At 41.3% G+C, this 19970-nt stretch overlaps 4 protein-coding genes across 5 annotated transcripts in view; 3 read left to right on the forward strand and 1 right to left on the reverse strand.

The window, feature by feature from the left end:
- The first annotated feature begins 83 nt into the window (after window positions 1-83).
- On the forward strand, window positions 84-4179 carry LOC118413266. Its single transcript, XM_035816515.1, has 4 exons — window positions 84-988; window positions 1292-1477; window positions 1690-1767; window positions 2012-4179. Exons 1-4 carry the CDS (start codon window positions 836-838, stop codon window positions 2072-2074), a joined length of 480 nt encoding a protein of 159 aa, XP_035672408.1. The 5' UTR covers window positions 84-835; the 3' UTR covers window positions 2075-4179.
- LOC118413259 (cytosolic non-specific dipeptidase-like) lies at window positions 3133-12595 on the reverse strand. 2 transcript variants are annotated; one of them, XM_035816507.1, is made up of 14 exons: window positions 12498-12595; window positions 10264-10387; window positions 9848-10018; window positions 9323-9403; window positions 8881-8955; window positions 8005-8085; window positions 7735-7808; window positions 7342-7416; window positions 6890-7034; window positions 6417-6516; window positions 5943-6114; window positions 5473-5558; window positions 4754-4920; window positions 3133-4328 (listed from the first exon to the last, which is right to left on the reverse strand). In XM_035816507.1, the coding sequence occupies exons 1-14, from the start codon at window positions 12530-12532 to the stop codon at window positions 4281-4283; spliced, it is 1434 nt and encodes a 477-aa protein (XP_035672400.1). In that variant the 5' UTR covers window positions 12533-12595; the 3' UTR covers window positions 3133-4280. The 2 variants fall into 2 exon arrangements, with proteins under 2 accessions (XP_035672400.1, XP_035672399.1); XM_035816506.1 differs by lacking the exon at window positions 4754-4920 and adding an exon at window positions 4972-5138 and having other exon boundaries at window positions 12498-12593.
- Window positions 12596-13738: 1143 nt separating this feature from the next.
- LOC118413256 (cytosolic beta-glucosidase-like) lies at window positions 13739-17075 on the forward strand. The gene is made up of 6 exons (XM_035816503.1): window positions 13739-14515; window positions 14842-15057; window positions 15435-15575; window positions 15794-15910; window positions 16184-16313; window positions 16705-17075. The coding sequence occupies exons 1-6, from the start codon at window positions 13814-13816 to the stop codon at window positions 16974-16976; spliced, it is 1578 nt and encodes a 525-aa protein (XP_035672396.1). The 5' UTR covers window positions 13739-13813; the 3' UTR covers window positions 16977-17075.
- Window positions 17076-18662: 1587 nt separating this feature from the next.
- LOC118413255 (mannosyl-oligosaccharide glucosidase-like) overlaps window positions 18663-19970 on the forward strand; it is a 52579-nt gene continuing 51271 nt past the window's right edge. The window contains exon 1 of the mRNA XM_035816502.1: window positions 18663-19764. Coding sequence (XP_035672395.1) covers window positions 18889-19764 — 876 coding nt within the window. The 5' untranslated portion in view covers window positions 18663-18888. The remainder of the gene's footprint in view (window positions 19765-19970) is intronic.

Consider the following 19970-nt stretch of genomic DNA (forward strand, 5'->3'; position numbering starts at 1 on the left):
GAATGAATGGTGCCTTAATTCATGTGAATCTGTATGTTTCCTCTGGTGCCTAAGCTTGTTGCTGGCTTGGATTCCAGCCGCAATATAGCTCCCGAGTCTCTTCTCTCCTCTTCACAATTACGAAGAGGAGAGAAGAGACTCGGGAGCTATATTATGGCTGGATACAAGGCTACCTGTTGCTATGTGGAGAAAGCATTTTTGAAACAAATCTTAATTCATTTTAAGGAAATAGCATTTGTTGCTATGATGCAATCAACTTCATGCACAGTGACTGAACAACATGAGGCTATGACCTACGTGGGCTGTTAGTTGAGCACGTAAAACTGCCCATAAAACAAAGTCAATCAGCCAACCCTCTAAATTATTTGGTACTGTATCTCTCAAATTATCTTCATGTGGTGACGTCAGCTAGTAAGTGCGTACATCAGCAGTCCTGATCTGGATTGCACACTGTCTTTACAGTTACATTGTACTTATTCTGACTTACCCAGTTCCACCAATACAAAATACAGGTTCCTCCAGGCAATTCCAAATGACAAGATCTAGAGTGACCACTAACAATGGAACAACACAATCACTAGCACATTGTATTACAAGACAAGAAATGTTTCCGTGAACAGTTCATATGAAATACAATAATGGCTGCAGTCTCATCACCAATCACAGATAACTTAATAATCGCAAAGGATATATTGGCCAGCACAAGGCTACTTGCTTCAAATGCAGTATAATATATATATATGGATTAACCAAATTACTGAAATATCGTGTACAGTGTACATTTTATGCTCAGCCTGGTATTAAACAATCAATACTTGATGACCATGATTAAACCATGAGATGCACGTCAATTGGTGAGAAAAATGCAAGCAAACACGTCATCATACCGGTGTATACTAACACATCAGGTGAGCGGCACACACTGACTGAGCTGACTGTATCAAGATTCATCCAAAAAGCCACGTTTCAACACACAATCATGGCAGAGGTGGGTTCAACACAAAGTTTTTGACATTTGTTCATCAATAAGAATGTTGTTTTGCAAATTTCTTGAACAAGCAATCTCAAAACACTGGCTTTAACAAGCCAATAAGGACTTAAGTGGAAATGGGGAGGACAAAAAGGAGCTAAGATATAACGTTATAAAGTGTTTCTTGTTTGATACTTAGATGTAGCAGTCTGCATTGTGTGGAAAAGTAGATTGTTCAAAAAAGGTACATTCGGTTGTGCTGTTCAAAAAAGCAAACTTATAGATACTGGAATCCTTCCATGGGCCTGTTTTTAACGACAGGCTGCAGAAACATCACAGGAAATACAGGTAGTGCCAGAAGAGCCATCTGCAGAAAAGCCAACAGACAATCCACAGGAAACATCCCAGGAGACGCAGCAGCAGCCAAAGGCCTCAGGAGGAGCCAGTGGTGGACTATTTGACCTGATAAAGATGCTCAAAGGCTCGGAGGGCAAGTCCAAGACCAAAGTGAGTACTAATGATAATGATTGCACAAAAAACAACCTTGACCTCAACGGGGTCTCAGCATATTTTCCTGTTGTCTATACCAAGAAATTGATGAATCTATTATACACAATTTATTTTTGAGAAGAAAGCAGCATGTCAACCAGAGAATGGCATGTATTCCATTATCATAGTTTTCTACAGATGGAAAAATATGGTATGTTCTGAACCCTTAGGAAGCAAACGGAGAACCTGACAAGTACTCAAAGAAGATGCTTGAAAAGAGTCGGGCAAAGAAGAAGAAGCAAGAGAAAGTAGGTGCCTTTTTAGAATCATTTATCTATTGGGATTTTTCAGATCATTCTGTCCATATCTTCATTTTCAAAAAACTATATTTTTGCTTTGTTTTGAAGCAGTCGTTCCTAAAAATATTCTTCAAACTTTATGAACAGCTGAACACATAGATATCAGATGCTTCTTACATATGACTGTTGTTTCTATTATTTGTTGGAATGTGAAGACAGAATTTTACTAAATATATGTTTGTTGTGGGTTCAGGCAGCTGCAGAGGCTGCAGCAGGAAAGATTGACCATGGAGGTTGGGAGAGCATCTTGCGATGAGGCCCAGCTGGGCAGGACTGTTAGGTTTTTCGCCTGTCGCCATGAAGTCTTACAATAATATACGTACGATTCCCTCTTACGAGTCATTTTGGTAGACCTGCTCAAATCAACATTGTGTTAACTTTATGATTTGCACCAGCATATCTGGTTTCTGGTAGGCTGAAGGATTGCAAAATTGCACATAAATTCAAGATACATTGTATGTTGTAAGACACATATCATATCAGAGAGACAATATTATATGCTAGAACCAGTTTGATTCAACATTTCCGCAGTGTTCATATCTCTGTAACAAAATTATTTTCTGTCCTCTCCGTTACAGCTACAAAATATTTTCAATCGAGTACTGTATGCATGGCCAGCATTGTTCTCATTTTATCTTAGCTTTTATGACTGGAGCTGTGTAATGTGGCTGGCACACATGCATCGTAAAAAGAACACCAATGAATGAAACTAGTATATTGTTTTGTACATTGCATTAGTTTTTAAAGGACATCTTGTATGATAATGAACATTGAGTCTAACATAGCCTACTAAATTTCTTTTGTTGAGGGCTACTCATTCTTCCACACAGTTGTTCTGTGGCCTTAAATATACCTGCATGGGAGAATGAGGGCTTACTGTACATGTGATATTGTCAGGCACTGATGTCACATCCGTTCTTTAATTTTGCATGTTAACATATGATATACTAGTAGTAAAAATGTATCGCATTAATGGATCTTGAGTCATTTGATAGACAGAAATGAAAAGGCTCAGGTGTGAACTGCCCCGTTACCATACAATTGAGAGCTCAGTGCTGTCTCTACAGTGCTGGGAGTGTAACGTTAACCTGCCTGTCCAGTTCATTAGGGTAGGCAGGGGGATTTTTATGGGGTTGGATTAGGTAAACTCAAAAGTCCGACTGAAAAGAGAGGCTGACCATGTTAAGGTGTAAACTGTAAAGGATGAATTGGAAACCAAAATTGTATTCAAGATGTGAAACAATGCAATTTGAAACGCCCCTCACACACATACATGTATCATATGGTCCTATAAAAAAACCTTGTAAGGCAAAATCAAAGAGAAGCTAAGCTTAAGCTTTTATTCCCAACTGTAAATTTCCACAATCCTCAAATTCTTAATGTATGGGCCATATATAGCTTGATTGACATATTTTACGACAAGCCATGATATGAGTCAAGTTACATGTACATGTAAAAGCAGGTTTGGGCTACATTAAGGCACTTGTTGATTAAGTCCCCTCTTTAAGTCCTAGACATCCTTAATTCTAACACAATTGCTTCATCCCCACATTTTGCAACACAGCTGTATAAGAGTTATTTAACAAATTGGATATTCTTGGAGATGTGAACTTGGAGGTGCTCAAGGTCTGATAATGAGAGAGATGAGTGGAAAGCTTTGAATGTGATTTTGCTTTCAACTGTTATGCAAAATAAAAGAAATAAAAGGAAAATTGAGAAAGAATTTGCCTCTTCAGTGTGACAGACAGAAAATATGACAAGCTGTGCTGTTTTTTAAAACATTTTGTCCATGCTTTCAGCTGAGCTATCAGCATATTATTAAAGTTGGTCCAATAGAGATCTTTCTTGTGGTCTAATATTGACAACATTGCCATTTTGAGGTAATACATTGTATATCCAAAATGTATATCCTTTATGTGTTAAAAGAAATATCTGACAAATTTGTAGAATTTTATTGCTAAATAAATGTAATATTCTGATCTGATATTTCAACAAAATTTACAGAAAATTCACTGTAACTATCATCATAAGGTTCAACTTTCAGAGCATTGCCAAACTCAATAACAAAAACAGAATAGAAAGCAGCATAATAAACTACCTCATAGATGACTTATTCTTGTACACAAGAATCACTTTAAAGAAAGTATTCTTGATATCAAGGACATTATACAATGTCTATGATATTATATAATGTACTATCTGTATCTGTATCTATATGGCCGGTATAACCGTTGTTCGGCGTAACACACCAGCTTTGTAGATACGCAGCTGGTTATATTACACTGAACGATTAAGTCTTGCATATGCAGAACATGAAATTTTAATAATCTGTTCATCTTAACAAAAGAAGGCATTGATCAAGAAAGCAGAGCAGCTTGGTCATGTTTCTGTTGTAGTTCACCCAGTTGTGTTTGACTGTTGTAGTGGAAATGTTGTTTTGTGGCCAGGACAGTCTTTGGTCCTCACTCCAGCTGGGCCACCTCGTGGAGGTAGGCAGCCAGCAGTTTGGTCTGTAGGAGGAAGTGTCGACATGTTAGTGCTTGTCCAAACAGCAAATCAAGTCTATGATCATAAAGAAAAGAAGCGAGAATCATTGTCCGTTTGAAATCATACAGGTAAACATGATGTGGGGCTTTTTGTTTCAAAGGCAAACCTACATTACCAACTTAAGTAAAAATTAACAATTTCTGGTAAAGAACTGATCTCAGTTTTGGGGCAGAGGTTGAAATCTTGGTTTAAAAATCAATTCAAAAAAGCTATGATTACAACAAAGTAATACTTTCTTGAAATAGCAAACAAACAGATTTGTAAAAATCTACAACATGTTTTTTTTTTAAGATTAAAAAACTGATGTACGTTAGTTGTACTATAACCTCAATAAGCAATAAGCAGCTCTGTATTATGATCTATTTGCCATGTAACCTTTTAGACCTACCCCCATAATATAGTTTTTCTTGTTGAACTTTTCATTCTGGGAATGAGCCCCATCATCGCATGCACCCATTGGGAGAAGCATCACGTTTTTCCCCGTCACGTCCGCAAATGTCAACGTCACTGGAATACTACATCCATCCCGAGTCAAATCTGGCTCCATGCCCCAAACTAATAGATGAAATAGAGAACACACATATCAATAAAGGCATGACTACGTACCCCTTGGATGTAGTTCTTCCGATCAAATTTCTCGTTTTGGGAGTGTGCGCCGTCGTCACAGGCACCCATGGGAAGAAGCATAACGTTCTTGCCAGTGACCTCTTGGAAGGTCAAGGTCACAGGGATACTCCCACCCTCGCGAGTCAAGTCAGGCTCACAGTTCCAAACTGTTAACAGGGTGGATCAGAAGGTATTTCAAAATCTTCATTGAAATTGTGACCTGCATCTATGTACATTTCAAATCAGCATATTCTGAGAGCATTTGAGGACAAAGATTTCACTATATTGACATATCTGCATATTCTGAAATGTACCAACCAAAGTAAAAAATGTTATACAATGTATCACAAGATCAGGCCAAAAGTTTGTAACTAGAATTACTTGATCGTCTGTGGCACAGATGACCCACCTGCTGAAAAATACAGATTTAGGAATGTCCTCTAATTATAATGAGACCTCTATAATATTTTGTTAAAATGTATGACGTGGTATGTAACTCACCAGTCTTGGTTGCCTTGCGCCCAGCGATGTAGTGAGGATGGTTGAAGTCACTCACCCACGGCTTACCCCCATGCCCCATGGTGACACTGGAACCAAGACAAAACAGAAACTGAAAACTGCAACAGTTTTTATAGGAAGACAAGTTCATCCAGCAACAAATGTTATTAAAAAAATGGTTTTAATTGAAAAAAAAGAACAAACCTGACTGGGAAAAAATCCATACATTGTTGTATCAATATTCCTTACTTATTTCCAAACTGGAGCTTGGCCAGGCATTATAAAAGAGGGAACAAAAATGATATAAAAGATGACAAAACACACAAAACTTAGATGTTAAGAAAATTAGCTATATGACCATAGTTATGTGTATATTTCTTGAAAAAAAAACAAAATTTTTTTTCCTTTCGGTACTTTTTGTTCCTGCAAACAGTTGGCCAGGCCCCAATTTGGACATGTGACTGCAGCCGTACCTGATCTGGTTAGGGCTGCCGCTGTCCTTGTGCAGTTTGTTGAGGTAGTCCACTACACACTTCTCCACCTGGTCAGGCAGCATGTCAGGCACCAGGCGCAGGGAGAACTTCCCAATCACCTTCCGTGGGATCACAGTCTTGGCACCAGCACCGTCAAACGAACCCTCGATACCTGCAGTCAGGGGAAACAGAAATCCATCAACAATGTCAATGATTGGCTTGTGTAAACTCTACTCAAAACTTTTGTTCATCTTTAAGCATCAGATCCCTTTATTACAACATAATGATATATGTCACCATGTACCATCTGCTCCACACTGCAGTAACTATTTACAGTAGTGTTGGCCGTATGGTCCATATACACAGAGTAACTCAATCAGAAAAGATCCAAATGTCATTTTCTGTTTTTGTAAACATTTGTTATGCTTTCATTTACAATATAAGGAATTTGTATTCAATCTAACTGGACTGTACCATGCAGGGAGAGGGTGGGGAACCTCCAGCGGTGCATGAGGATCTTTGCCTTGGTGTCGTGCAGGAGACGTTTGTGTCCCAGGTCTGCCCTGTACGTCTCCTGTTCAGAACATACAATGGACAATCAAGGTCAAAGTACAGTCGTCAAAGCAAAATCAGATAGTACCATACATGAGAATAAGAATCATTCCTGCATGTTTTGCTTATAGTACATGTAGGCATCAAAAGGTTTCTTAAGTTTAATATTGAGGTTTCATGTCAATGTCAAGCCAAGATATTTCAGCCTAGTGTCTTGGAAACTAAGAGGATAGAAAAAAAATGATGCTAAATTTAGGGCCCATGAAACTAACATAAATGGGGATTCCAAAATACTGTCATCCATGTCTCCTGACACAAGCAATCAGGAAAGAAAGAGAAAAAATGACAAAGGAAGAGTTCACAGAATATTATGTGAATAGATACAAGAGCCTGACCAAGTCAAAGTCGATGGGGTCATATGACGCCAACTCCTCGTCTGTTACTGGGGCGACCATCTCGTTGATACCTGGCACCTTGATGTTTCCCTTTGTGTCCACCAGACTGGACATCAGACCTATCAGGTCAGTCATGGCCTCATGGCTGGACATGGGGGGAGAATAATTTCTTAGTAATGACATATCTGTGATAACATACAGTGGAATTGAAAATTGCATGGGTGTACGCAGAGGGCCTTAAAATGTCTGGACAAATCCTGCACTAACTGGCTTTTTTCCATTAAAAAGAATGACTTTGATGACAGCGATGACAGAGGAAGTGTTCTTTGTTGTTTGAAGGAATTTCACAGAGCACATGGGTGTCAGGTAGTGGCATGTCCAATGCTATGATGTTTTTTGAAACAGATAATACTTCACGAGCTTTGTATACTAGACAATGCTGTTACACTTACACAGATCCACCAAACACACCAGAGTGCAGGTCCTTAGAAGCACACTGCACCTCCAGGAAGAAGTAACAGATCCCCCTGTAGGAAAGAAAATGTTAAGAAAGAATGAAACAAAGGCTTTAATCTCCATACACCAATGGCCTATAAATTAGAAAAAAATTGATAAGCTACAAGTACTAGTCAAAAGCCAAACTTAAAACATGTCTATGAGGCTAATAATGTTTAAGCCACAGTAAAACACATTCCAGTTACATGTACATGACTGTACATGTACATTGTGTATTGGCTAGGTTTGTTGAGATGCTCAATACCAGTTGTGACAATATAAAGCAGAGTATTTGAAGCATCAGTCTGACATTGCATTTGACATCGCACTCTGGAGCTGTGTTGACCCACCTGAGTCCATATGTGATGCAGGGCTTGTTCTTCCCCAGCCAGTAGTTGTCAGAGATGCACACATAGTCGACATCCTGGGGAAGATTAACATTGTAATCAATAAAGATGCAAGAGGAAGCAGTCACATTGAGGAAATATATATGCAGTCATTGAAATTGAAACCTGGAATACAATGCAAAACTAACACATGAGAAACTTCTTAAGCACATACATATCTGAAGGGAATAGAGTAACATTTTTTATGGATAGCCTTTGCCTGCTTGTCCGTACCTTCAGGAAGGTGTCTTTCTTAGAGATCAGAAGATCATCCAGCCCCTCCGACCCTGACTCCTCCATCCCCTCGAAGATGAACTGATAATGGAAAGACATTCATACATCATTTGTGAATCAGTGTAAATGCAGAAACTTTGGCGGTGGTTTGATGTTCGTGTTTTTTGCGGTAGCCGCTTCACCAGGAACTTAAAACCACCGCGAACATTTTTCTATGGCAATAAGGGACTACAGTAGCCCGGGTACCATCCGGAAAGTAGTTCGCTCCGACGTTCATTATATACTATATACAGTCGCTTCTAGCTCTGACATTCATTATACACTATATACAGTCGCTTCTCTGTGTTTCCGTCTGGGAACGCGGACCATCTTAACGTCTGGAATCGTCCAAATTTTGGAAGCAGGGGCTGATTGGTCCCCACATGAGCGAATTATGGAATGGGTTCAAGTGATATTCGAACCGGTGTTCCAACACCGGAAAAGCCCCACGTCATCTAGCTCATGTGGGCGCCGGCCTGTTGACATAGAACGAGTGCTCTAGAACCCATTCCTTGATTCGTTCATCAACTGGCGTCACCACCAAACGCAAGTCTCCAGACGGATAGCAGAAGCGAACATAGGAGCAAACTACTATCCGGATGGTACCCAGGCTAGGACTACAGTGCATGGTGCTACCATGAACTTAAAACCACCGCGAAAAGTCCTTTTACCCGCTACCGCAAAATCAAATCCCCGCGAACTTAAATGCATTTACAGTATATCATCAACACCTGGATCTGTCATGTTCAGATTTCAAAGTTTTTAAAAGAACTGTTTAAGTTCTGACTGCTGTCCGCTACACGTACAAACAGATACAACAAAATCAGCACTTCACACCTTGAGATTGACTGGTATTTCCTGTCCGATCTTCTGGTAAGCCTCGATACAGTTCAACCAGCCGAGTACGGGACCCTGGAAGGGACATTTAAGGTACATTTTGTTAACGATATATATGTATTACACATTCTGCATAAAAAGGCAATGTAAAGGGCTAATTTTCGATTCTAGGAGAGAGAGAGAAATGGTTTGTTGACATTATTGACTTTAAAAACTCTAGCAGCACAAGAGGCTGAATTGTCGTTTTTTTTAGTCAGCATTTCAACCACTAACTTAGCTATATAAAGGGATAAGCTTTTAGCTGTTATTTATTTAACCCGAATGTATTTAGATAACTTTTGAATGTAAAATTACAAAGAAGCATTTCCTATTTTCAAGATACAAGGTGTACATGATAAACGAGGAGATTATTTCATGAGTATTACATATTTTCACACAGTACCTTGTCATCTGTGGAGCCCCTGCCGTACATTTTGCCATCGACCTCTGTCAGAACAAATGGTTCAGTATCCCAGCCATCCTCCTGGATAAAATAGTGGGAGATAAACCAGATTTGTTAGATATCTTGAGCCAGCATGCACTTATTTCAACAAAAATAAATGTATTTAACAATCCAATTTCTTTTTTTATTGACCTTGCACGTGATATTCATCACTTTATTTCAGCATTACCAGAGAGAACTGTCAGAACAAGTCCATATTATACAAATGTAGCTATATAGGATATAACTGGAAAAAGCAGTTGTACACGATAAGGACACTAATTTACTTGTTATTGTCACAATGTAAAAGTAGTTAAGATGTAAGTCAATATAAGAAATAATCATAATAATGTAAGAATTTATCATATTAAGAATTGTTATTGACTTGATCTAATGATGAGAAATTATGATGCTGAGACTTTCACAAAACATGGTGGACAGGTGCAACATGTAGATCTGAGTTAGTGTATAAAGACAAAAAGTCACCTTATGGGCAGGCTGCACATCCAGATGTCCATACACAGCAACAGTCTTCTTCTTGGGGTCCTTACCGAGGTATCCCAGAATGCAAGGCGGCAGGGGGATCTCAGACCCATCCGGATGTTTCTGCATCCCGAGCTCACAGAGCTCTACTGTAGCACCCAGGGCTTCAAGTTCCTGCAAAGATTGTGGGATCATATGTTATAGAGGTTACTTACTATACATGGCACAATGCATCCGGAATAGAAAAAAAAATATGTGATGTGGCAAGGTTTTAGAGCCATAGAACAGTGGGCTATGCAGAAACAGCAAGCAGTACCAAAATCATATCCAGTTGCTTGAGTAATTTTGGAATAAGCATAAATTATGAATGGATAATATCTAAACATTTTACAGGGCTATGGTGCAAAAATTATCCACACCTTGGCTGTGTGCTTGACCATCCTGATGACCTCTCCCCTGACCTCCGGCCAGGCCGACACACTCTTGATGGCCACCACATCTGACAGCCGCTTCACATACTCCTCCTGGTGGTCATCAATGTAACTGCAGGGAAGAGGAATAACTCATTTTACACAGTAAATACTGTAAATTACAGTACTGTTAATGTTGTGGCTATTGAATGTCATACATTTTGCAATAGAACTACCGTACAGAAACTTGCAATAAGACTTATAAGTTATATATTGCCATGATTATAATTATTTCTTTATCATTCCTCGAAAGTGAAAGTTGTATCGATCAGCTTGGAATATGTCCAAGCCATGACATCATTCTTTTAGGCATCAATGGACCAGAACATATTGTATGCACTGAAACTGAAACATGTTTTCTCACTGCTTATCATTTGTTCAGATGAGCACCATATCATCAAGTGCTTTCAAATGAGCAAATGTTTACTGCTAAAGAAAATTTTTTGTCCAGCTAGCTTTAAACAGCCATCCCTGAGTATGTGTACAGTGGCCAAAATTGCATTTGTATGAGTAGTATAGATATTGATCATAATATAACAAAACACAGAAAATGTGAAAAAAAAATTGTTTTTATCTGAGAATGATAATTTTAAAAAATTATGATATGTTTACTCTGTGGTAGGTGGTGGATTTACTGTAGGGTGGTGTAAAAATGAAGGGAGAGGAAAATGTTTGTATTTTAAGAAACTTGAAAAGTTTAACATGTACTACTTCTTTCACCATACTGACTCTTGTCCATAAGACCATATCAGCCTGTGTGTTTAGTCTTTTGTGTTTTACTGCACCAGTATAACAAACATCAGAGGTGCACAACAACATGATAAGACCAGTACCCAGTACACCATTGTGTTTGTTCTAGGTGAGGAAGTACACACCTGTGCAAACAGATACAAGTGTCTGCTTTTAACATATAATGTTAGAGTGTAAGTTGCCAACCTAAGCCAAGGTGTATTTTTTTATTAGATTTAGTCTAGATCCCTCCCCAAGTTCAAAAGTTATGGAGTGGAGAGATCAATTGATGGCATTTACCTCAAGTGAGGGTATGAATTGCTAAATGAAAAGAAATAGGTGAAGTACATTTGTACATGTATTTACTACTTTGTCACCTCCTGCACAAAGACTGCTATGGCTTTGTGTGATGTAACAAAGACCACTAAACTCTAGTCACTAGACAAAAGGGTTGCTTGGTCATGTTGAAGCTGAGTCCAATCTAACTGAATGAAGCCCAGAGCTTTCTGAAGTCAGGACAAGAACCCTTCTGTGTTGGAGAAATATTGATGGGTTATATAGAGGGTCCGGACTCCCATTTTACCTGTCCATAGCTTACATCATTGGCACGCTGATATTGGCTGTTTGCCATGTCTTACATACACCAAATCAACAATGTGCAAGTGGTGAGGGGCCCAGACATCACCAAACCTGTCAAAGTAACCTACTGCACATCTGTACCTCACTCCTCTCATTCTTTTTGTTCCATCTTTTCCCCCTTAGTTAGAGATGTTTACCTGGCACAGCTGCCAGAAATTCCTTAGCTGGGGAGGTGCCTTATGTATGTAGTGTTGCTAAAGACGGAAGATGGTTACATATTAACCACTGCACAACCTACAACATCTGTTGTATGCTGAAGTGGGTCCTGCTGGCTTACGTGTCATGTACTTTTGTTTCCCATTTGTCTTTAATCACCTGAATTCTCTGCGAAAGTTCCAAGTATGATGGTGGAGGAACGGGGTGAATTTTATGGTAGGTTGTCTGACACCCTGACAAACGTACAAATTACATTTAATTTTTAAGATCAAAGAGCGCAAACAACAGTGAGAACTTAAGAGTAAACGAAAAGAAAAACAAAATTCCATCGAGGTTGGGTGGCGGAAAACAAATATTTGAGAAAGCATAGCAAAATTCTATTCTATTATTTTTCTCTAGCAGCCGTGACAGTTTCGGTGACATCATTTGCTTTCCTTTCACTTTCAGTACGAAGTACACTTTGTTTTTACCGAGCTCGCTGAGCGCCCCCCTCCCACATCACCAGCTCCCGTGATATTCGCAGCTCTGATACGAGGCGAGCACACATTTTTCACTAACATTTCTCTTCCTACATACAAGTCATCTTCTCGTACACAACCACACCGGCCTGATACCTTCAAGCAGTAAAGAAAGAGGTGAAAACAAGCCCGCAGACTGACCTGAAGATCTTCTGCAGGAACTCTGGGGCCGCCATGTTGGATCAAAGGATGTCACGAGGTGTGAGGCCGGGTCATCACAACAATATTTCTACATCGCTCCGTCAAACAAATTCATTCACCTCAAATCTCTCATCAGACTTTCCGAAACAGAATGATGAATTTTTCTTTTGTTAATTTATCTTTTTTATCTAATATTTCATTAGGTTCTGGTTCCTATCGTATTGATAGTTGAATGTGAATTTCGTGACCGTGATTTGAAATGGTACAGTCCATTGCCACGCCCCTCCGAAAACTGAGGCACGTGGGTCGCCGTGACCCTGGGCACCATCTAGTGTAGCTTTGATCGTAGATGATTCACCGACCACTATTCTCTTTCGGCCACTTGCATGAACAAAAAGAATTTGGATTTGCTGAATCTAGCTAACCGTTGTAGAATAACTGGACTGGTCAGGTCCAGGATACCGAAATCAGCACCACGGTCAGGCCTGTCGTATTTTTCACAAGGCATAGATATGATTTTAAATAATCCAACACTACAAATATAGAGGAAACATTTTGTAGCACTACATATATATTATGGAGCAAAATGTGCTCATTTAATGGCCATCGCGAATCAAACAGATATAGATAACAAACAACTAATTTATGTATTGCAAATGACAAAGTAAGCCTTAAATATGCCAATTACATTCTAATTTGCATAACCATCAAATCATATCAAGCATCCCTTAAGCTATCTGCATACCAAAAATCATGATGATACGTTTATCCCTTCTTGAATTATTCTCCTTCACATCTGAAACTAAACCGGATCCTGCAGTTCCAAAAAAGCCACTAGAGGACCCAAACATACCCCACTTACTCTCTGCCCCAAGAGATATCAACCATTCAAAAATCACGACTGTAGCATTTCCAGAACTCGAGATATTAAACCCGGAAGTTCCTCTTAAGTACCATAGCAAGCCGCTAGAGAGCCCAAAATCTAATCAAGGTCAGCCAGACCTACCCACGTACCAAATTTAGATCCATCCAGGCATTCTGGAGTTACGCTGGTCAACTACACACAAACACACAAACACCACCGAAAATAAAACCTTCTAGCGAAGGTAACAATAATGAGATGTAGATCTATTTTTTACTCCAGTCAGAAATAACCTATCATGGCTGCACGGTAGACTGTGTAGACTCTGGTCGTGTGTAAACACTCACATGTTTTATTTGTTTATCAACCGTGCGGAACGTAGGTCGATCAAGTATGCTGACTGTGCCTTGGCATTTATCCAGCTGAACTACATTGTGTACATGAACGAAACAAAATGCTGTTCTTTTTTACTTTTTTAATCGCGTTGACCATGGTACACTGTGCTCATTACGACTATGGCGAGTACGACCGAACCAGGGACGATTTCAGACCAGGTACGTTTCCTGACGGCTTCATCTGGAGCACTGCCACGGCGTCCTACCAGATCGAGGGCGCCTGGAACGTGGACGGCAAAGGTGAGTCCATCTGGGACAGGTTCTCCCACACACCTGGTAAGGTAGACCGCGGGGACACTGGAGACGTGGCCTGTGACAGCCACAACAAGTACCGAGAAGACGTGCAGCTCATGAAGGCCATGGGTCTGAAGTACTACCGCTTCTCTCTGTCATGGCCGCGGATCTTTCCCGACGGTACTGTAGCGGGCGGTGTCAATCAAGCTGGAGTCGACTACTACAATAACGTCATAGACGAACTGCTCGCAAACGGCATCACCCCGATGGTGACACTTTACCACTGGGACCTCCCGCAGGCCCTACAGGACAGGTACGGAGGGTGGGTGAACGAGGAGATTGTCGAACATTATGATAACTACGCCACCTTCGCGTTCCAGACCTTTGGCGACAGAGTCAAATATTGGTTAACTTTTAACGAACCGATGGTACTCTGCTCCTTGGGTTACACGTCAGGCGAACACGCCCCCGGGATCCACGATCCAACATCAGTCTCAGGCTTGAGCTGTGGACATACACTTCTGAAGGTATTGTGTGATAATTGAAAATACCTTTCTTATCTTCTAAGTTATAGTAGTGCAGGCCGGGCGTTAACAACTTTAACCAAATTCATTATTGTTCACTGACTTAATTTGAACCCTACCTGACCATGGTATAGGCCAAGGCCGATCGTATAGCCCCACCTAGCGGCGGCCAGAAGAATCGTCGGCAAAGTTGTGTACTGTTCAGTACTAGTGCGTTTTGTATCTAAGAGCATATTTTCAATGTTTTACATTGTGGTAGACATGTCATTCGTACGATGCAGTTAGATAGTCTTCCATTCTCATTATACGTCATTGATATTTTACCGTAGGCCCATGCCAGAGCGTGGCACACATACAACACAACCTTCCGACAACTTCAGGGAGGAAAAGTCGGGATCGCTCTGAGTCTTTTGTGGGCGGAGCCTCGTGACCCTGACCTTCCAGCCGACGTCTCGGCAACAGACCGTGCAATGCAGATGATTAATGGCTGGTTTGCACAGCCCATCTTCGGAGACGGAGATTACCCTAACGTCATCAAAGAAACAGTGAGTAGAACGTCTGACTGCCATGATCTTGTTTGATTTTCTTTGGCAGGGTGAATCAGACAAGTGAGCTCCATAATCTAACGTTGTATGTTATACGTAAAAAAGCAGTTACTGAAGCAACGTTAACTGGATATGATTTTGGAGACGGTCAGACGTTTCAGACAACCAATCGGTATCTTTCGTCAGTGACTAGAGAGATCTTGTTTGAGAGAGTAAAGGGGGGCTACGTATGGAACTTCTGCACTTGGGTCCTTGGGATCTCGTCTAACCGGAAAAAATCCGAAATCATATCCACTTGCTTGAGTAACTGCGTTTTGGCGTATCTTGTTACCTGGATGTCTAACCTTCATCGACGTGTTTGTATGTTAATTTTACAGGTACAGAAACTGAAGTCGCAGTTGACAGAGGTTCCTGAATTCACCGACGAGGACAAATCTCTCATCCATGGGTCGGCGGATTTCTTGGGTGTGAACCATTATTCATCAAGAATCACTTCTGACAAACCCATCGACATACAGGTAGGCCGGAGCAGGTATACATCTTGTTGCCAAAATTGAACTCATAAAAGATGTTTTCTGTGAAGCCGAAGTAAGGAAAAGGAACAATAGTACTTTTAACCGTATGAGAAAGATGGAAAGTGCCATTCAAAACAGAAATTGTCATTTATATGATAACATTTTGGGTTTTCTTTGACTACCGCGCGCGGTCATATACTGTTTGTACCTGTTTTACTTAGACACAGAGCGTCTTTGAGTCGTTTCAAATGACCACCGCCCCGGAGTGGCCACGTGGTCAGTCTGACTGGTTGTTTGCAGTACCATGGGGACTCCGCAGACTTCTCAAATATATCAAGGTACATTAATGTACGTACTGGGTATCCAGCACGTGTTTAGAGCGCTAGGAGACGCATAGATCCAAAAATACAAAGTTATAATACTTTACGCAGAGGGATTTTTTTTCGTAAACCATCGCGTTTAAGTCATTTTCGATCTGCATGAACTTTTATGAAGTGGTCGCACATCTGATGGGAAGTCACTGTGCCCCTGCCATACATACAAACAAACCAGATTTTCAATAATATTTATTTGCCATATGTTTCTGTTCTTTAATTTCTCCTGGCTGGAAGGAGCACTATGGAGATCCCGATGTGTACATCACGGAGAACGGTTGGTCTGACGGTGACGTACAGCCGCCCGTCATGGAGGACACGGGCCGCATCTGTTACTACATGACGTATATCGATGAGGTACTAAAAGGTAAGCGGCATGGTTGGAAAGAAAATAACCTAAAAATACGATAAGTCTTGTAAGCACGGTTAAGTGCTTTATATATCGACATCGAATCTCATCTGGCGATTTTCCCATTTTACTTCATCAGTTTATGGCACAGATTCTGGCACAATTTTATTTTGGCTATTCATTATGATAGCTATTCGTTACCAAAATATGCATGAGACGAACTCTTATCTCCATAATTGTGTCGTCCTTGTTAGCAACCCTCTTGAAATTTTACTGTTATATCTCATGTCTGTTTTTGCCTTGTGGCAAAAATTACGCAGTATTAGGTAAATAGCTGATGTTGTGCTGATTTGAAGATAAAAATCAACTGCAATATCTTTCTGTGTTGTTCATATTTCTCTGTGTGTAGCGATTGAGGAGGACCAAGTCAAGGTTCGAGCCTACACCGCTTGGTCTTTCATGGACAACTTTGAGTGGACCCGGGGCTACACCGAACGGTTTGGGCTGCACTATGTTAACTTCACCGACTCGAACCGGCCCAGAACACCTAAACAGTCCGCAAGCTTCTACAAGGACGTCATCGCCAACAACGGCTTCCCCAAGGGGGCAGAGGTCACTAGAATTGTTCAGGACATGTGGGAGCAGTGCCGGGGCAGTGACACTGTAAAAGAGGAGCTATAGAGCAAAAGCAACAAGAAATCTTTTTAAAAAAGCTGTGCCTTGCCGCGTATTTTATGTTATTTTGGTAAGTTAGACTAGATTCTACGCTTAAAAATCCCGAGTTCCACATGTCGCCCCCCTCCCCGCTCATTATCATAATTTATGTCAGATGAATTATTGGCACATTAAACAGGTTTTGTAAAACTTTTTGACCCACAATGAATATGCATTATTTTTTATTACAAACTAAGTTCCTTCTGATGCAATTTGTGATATATATTTATATAAACATGGTGAGTTAAAGCGTAGGTTTATTACGCTGGACCACATACAGTAACATGCGTCTAGAAGAGCGTTTTAATACTCGCCTGGAATGTACCATTGTCTAACTAAGCCATGAAACTGGGCCGCGATTAGCCGCGAGTGAGCGAGCGAGCGATTAGCCGCGAGCGAGCGTGGTCCAGTGCATGGATTGGCTTGCGTCCCTAATGTTTGTGTACCCTTAGGGGTCAACTACATATGAGTATGGTCATTGTATCGAATGGTCATTACTAATTTTGAACTGTCACCTTCCAGCAAAAAGAAGGGCCTTTGGAAGGGGCTTTGGAAGGGCTGGGTTAACAGGTCCGTCCATCCATGGAACCATGGAAGAAAGCTGGCAATTTGAGCTATTGTGTTAGGGTGACCTTTGTGGCATTATGGCAGATGTAATCACTACAGAACGAATGAACGTCTATTATGTCGAGAATGAGTCGTGACATACAGATTTCGGAAAATCACCTTATTACTTATGTAAGACATGTAATGTTGCGATGTTCATGAGTGGTTGTATTATATTATGAATACTTTGTACTTACAATATTGTCAATATTACATTTTTACGGATTACCGCACACTTCTGTTAATTGCACGAAATCAACAATGAACAAACTGAAATGTAATAGATGGCTAACGCTCAAAACGAAATACGTTTCGCTTCTAATCAATCTTACTTCGCGCACGGTAATATTTGCCATGTGACATGTAATGTGTTCCGAACACAAAGATTGTTCACTTAAAGAGCGCAAGCAGACCTGTGACGACGAACTTGAACATGTAGGAGTCTGTCTTAGCTCAACTGACAGACAATACATAGCTTGGAATAGAAATGCCTCCATCTAAACTTGGTGTTGAACACCATGCACAAAAGGAAGAAAAAACGCACAACGTTACACTGTAGCATATAAATATGCCTGTCCCTGGTGCTGAAGGCTATATCCTCGTGTTATCGCCAAGTAGGACAGATAGATTTTTGACATTCTATATTCCTTGCGCTGTGCCTTTTACGGAAAGAATAAGATTTCAACTCCTGTGTTGGTAGAATTGTGAGAAAGATTCTGTACCATAAATAGTTGTCTTTGAAAAAATGGAAAAGTTTCAGACGTGAACGTACTTGTCCTTGGTGCTGAACAAAGATCTGTGCCCAGTTCTAAGGTTACAGTCGAATCGCCATGCACATAAGACACAAACTAGTCAATTGCGCTGTACTCTATAGACATAGCAGAAGCAGGAGGGGGAATACCAGGGATTGATGTCTGACATATTAAATAGTTTAGAACCACCCGCTTGTTCACTTATATAACGATGCAGCTATATCATCAATATAGTGCCGAACTTTATTGAAAAAGTCCAGAACGTTGCAATGAGGGACAAGTTGTCAAATCGACAAATCATGATTCAGTTGGTGATCATTGGATTCAATGATTCTGAGAAGAACGAAACAATTCCTTAATTCAGGCATTATATTAATTTGCATTGGCCACGCCTTTGCTGATCAGTCCTTTTGGTCAGGCACTTTTGTTGCTTCTCGCGGACAGTCCCAACATGGCCGTAGGCGGATTTCATTACATTTATTGAACAGGTGAGGCGGGATCCGGTAACGTGTGAATAAAACATGAGTCTCACGGCTGACCAAACATCAATGGGCGCAGAAATAGCTCCGAACGAGGGCGGGGATCCGGCGGAGCTGCCGGGGGACTCTGACGACAGCCAATCGGAGACAGAAGAGTCGGAATTCGGCGAAATCTTCGTGGCAGACGAGCCGAGCGAGACCGAACAAGATGGCGACCTCCATGAAGTGAAGCAGCTGTCAGCAGGGGAGGACCCGGAACACGCCGCCAAATGGGAACCAGATGACACGGAGTGTGTACTAAACGAGGACGAGGAAGGTATGGTTCGACATAGGAAACCACCGGCGGCAAAATCCAACGGAGCGACCGGTGACGAGAGTGAGAAGGGCTCGGAGGATGGGTACATACAGCAGGGCAGACGTACGGCGAGGAACCGGCAGATGTCATGGGGACAGATACTGAAGACTTGTGCCGGTATATTTCTCGTCCTGAGCGGAGCGGTTGGGTACGTGAAGTACCAGGAAGTTTTGCGGTCCCGTGTCAACACGCCTCTGGACGCGCCCAGAGTTGTGGAGGAGGGTGCTACCGGCGCGACGCGCTCCCCGGACAGGTTCTGGGGTACGTACCGCTCCAATGTTTACTTCGGCATGAAGACGCGCAGCCCCCGCTCCCTGGTGACGGGGATGATGTGGATGGTGCAGTACTCCCGAGCCGTGCCCAGGATCGTGCGGCCCGAGGTCAGGCACACCTGCGAGCAGGGGGACGGGCTGCCCCGCTACGGCTGGCTGCAGCACGACGGCGTCAACTTCGGCATGCAGGAGATCATCGACAAGAACTTCAGCATGGTCACCGAGTTCGTCAAGCGGCCTGGTGGGGACCACGGTGGTGACTGGACATGGAGGATCACCGCCAGTCCCAGGGTAGGTTTGTTTATGTTGGACATCGGTACAGCAACAACAACAACAACATGTGGGGAATGTGTACATGATTGATCATCCAACGTTTTAGGAATTTAAATTATGTTATTTCTCAGCATATGGTAACTAGTTAGCATACCAGATGAATAGTTTTAAGATTAAGTATTCATAAGGTATATTCATGTAATTTCAATTTCTATGGAGAAAAT

This window comes from Branchiostoma floridae, chromosome 4 (assembly GCF_000003815.2).
Source record: "Branchiostoma floridae strain S238N-H82 chromosome 4, Bfl_VNyyK, whole genome shotgun sequence".
Taxonomy (NCBI): Eukaryota; Metazoa; Chordata; class Leptocardii; order Amphioxiformes; family Branchiostomatidae; genus Branchiostoma; species Branchiostoma floridae.

Coding starts and splice junctions, on each gene's coding strand:
- LOC118413266 (XM_035816515.1), top strand. CDS start 836: ATGAGATGCACGTCAATTGGTGAGAAAAATGCAAGCAAACACGTCATC. Junction 1,478..1,689: donor AGGGCAAGTCCAAGACCAAA/GTGAGTACTAAT, acceptor CTGAACCCTTAG/GAAGCAAACGGAGAACCTGA. Junction 1,768..2,011: donor AGAAGAAGAAGCAAGAGAAA/GTAGGTGCCTTT, acceptor TTGTGGGTTCAG/GCAGCTGCAGAGGCTGCAGC.
- LOC118413259 (XM_035816507.1), bottom strand. CDS start 12,532: ATGGCGGCCCCAGAGTTCCTGCAGAAGATCTTCAG. Junction 10,388..12,497: donor TTCCTGCAGAAGATCTTCAG/GTCAGTCTGCGG, acceptor TCTTCCCTGCAG/TTACATTGATGACCACCAGG. Junction 7,809..8,004: donor AGAAAGACACCTTCCTGAAG/GTACGGACAAGC, acceptor AATCTTCCCCAG/GATGTCGACTATGTGTGCAT.
- LOC118413256 (XM_035816503.1), top strand. CDS start 13,814: ATGCTGTTCTTTTTTACTTTTTTAATCGCGTTGACCATGGTACACTGT. Junction 15,058..15,434: donor CTAACGTCATCAAAGAAACA/GTGAGTAGAACG, acceptor TTAATTTTACAG/GTACAGAAACTGAAGTCGCA. Junction 16,314..16,704: donor TATCGATGAGGTACTAAAAG/GTAAGCGGCATG, acceptor CTCTGTGTGTAG/CGATTGAGGAGGACCAAGTC.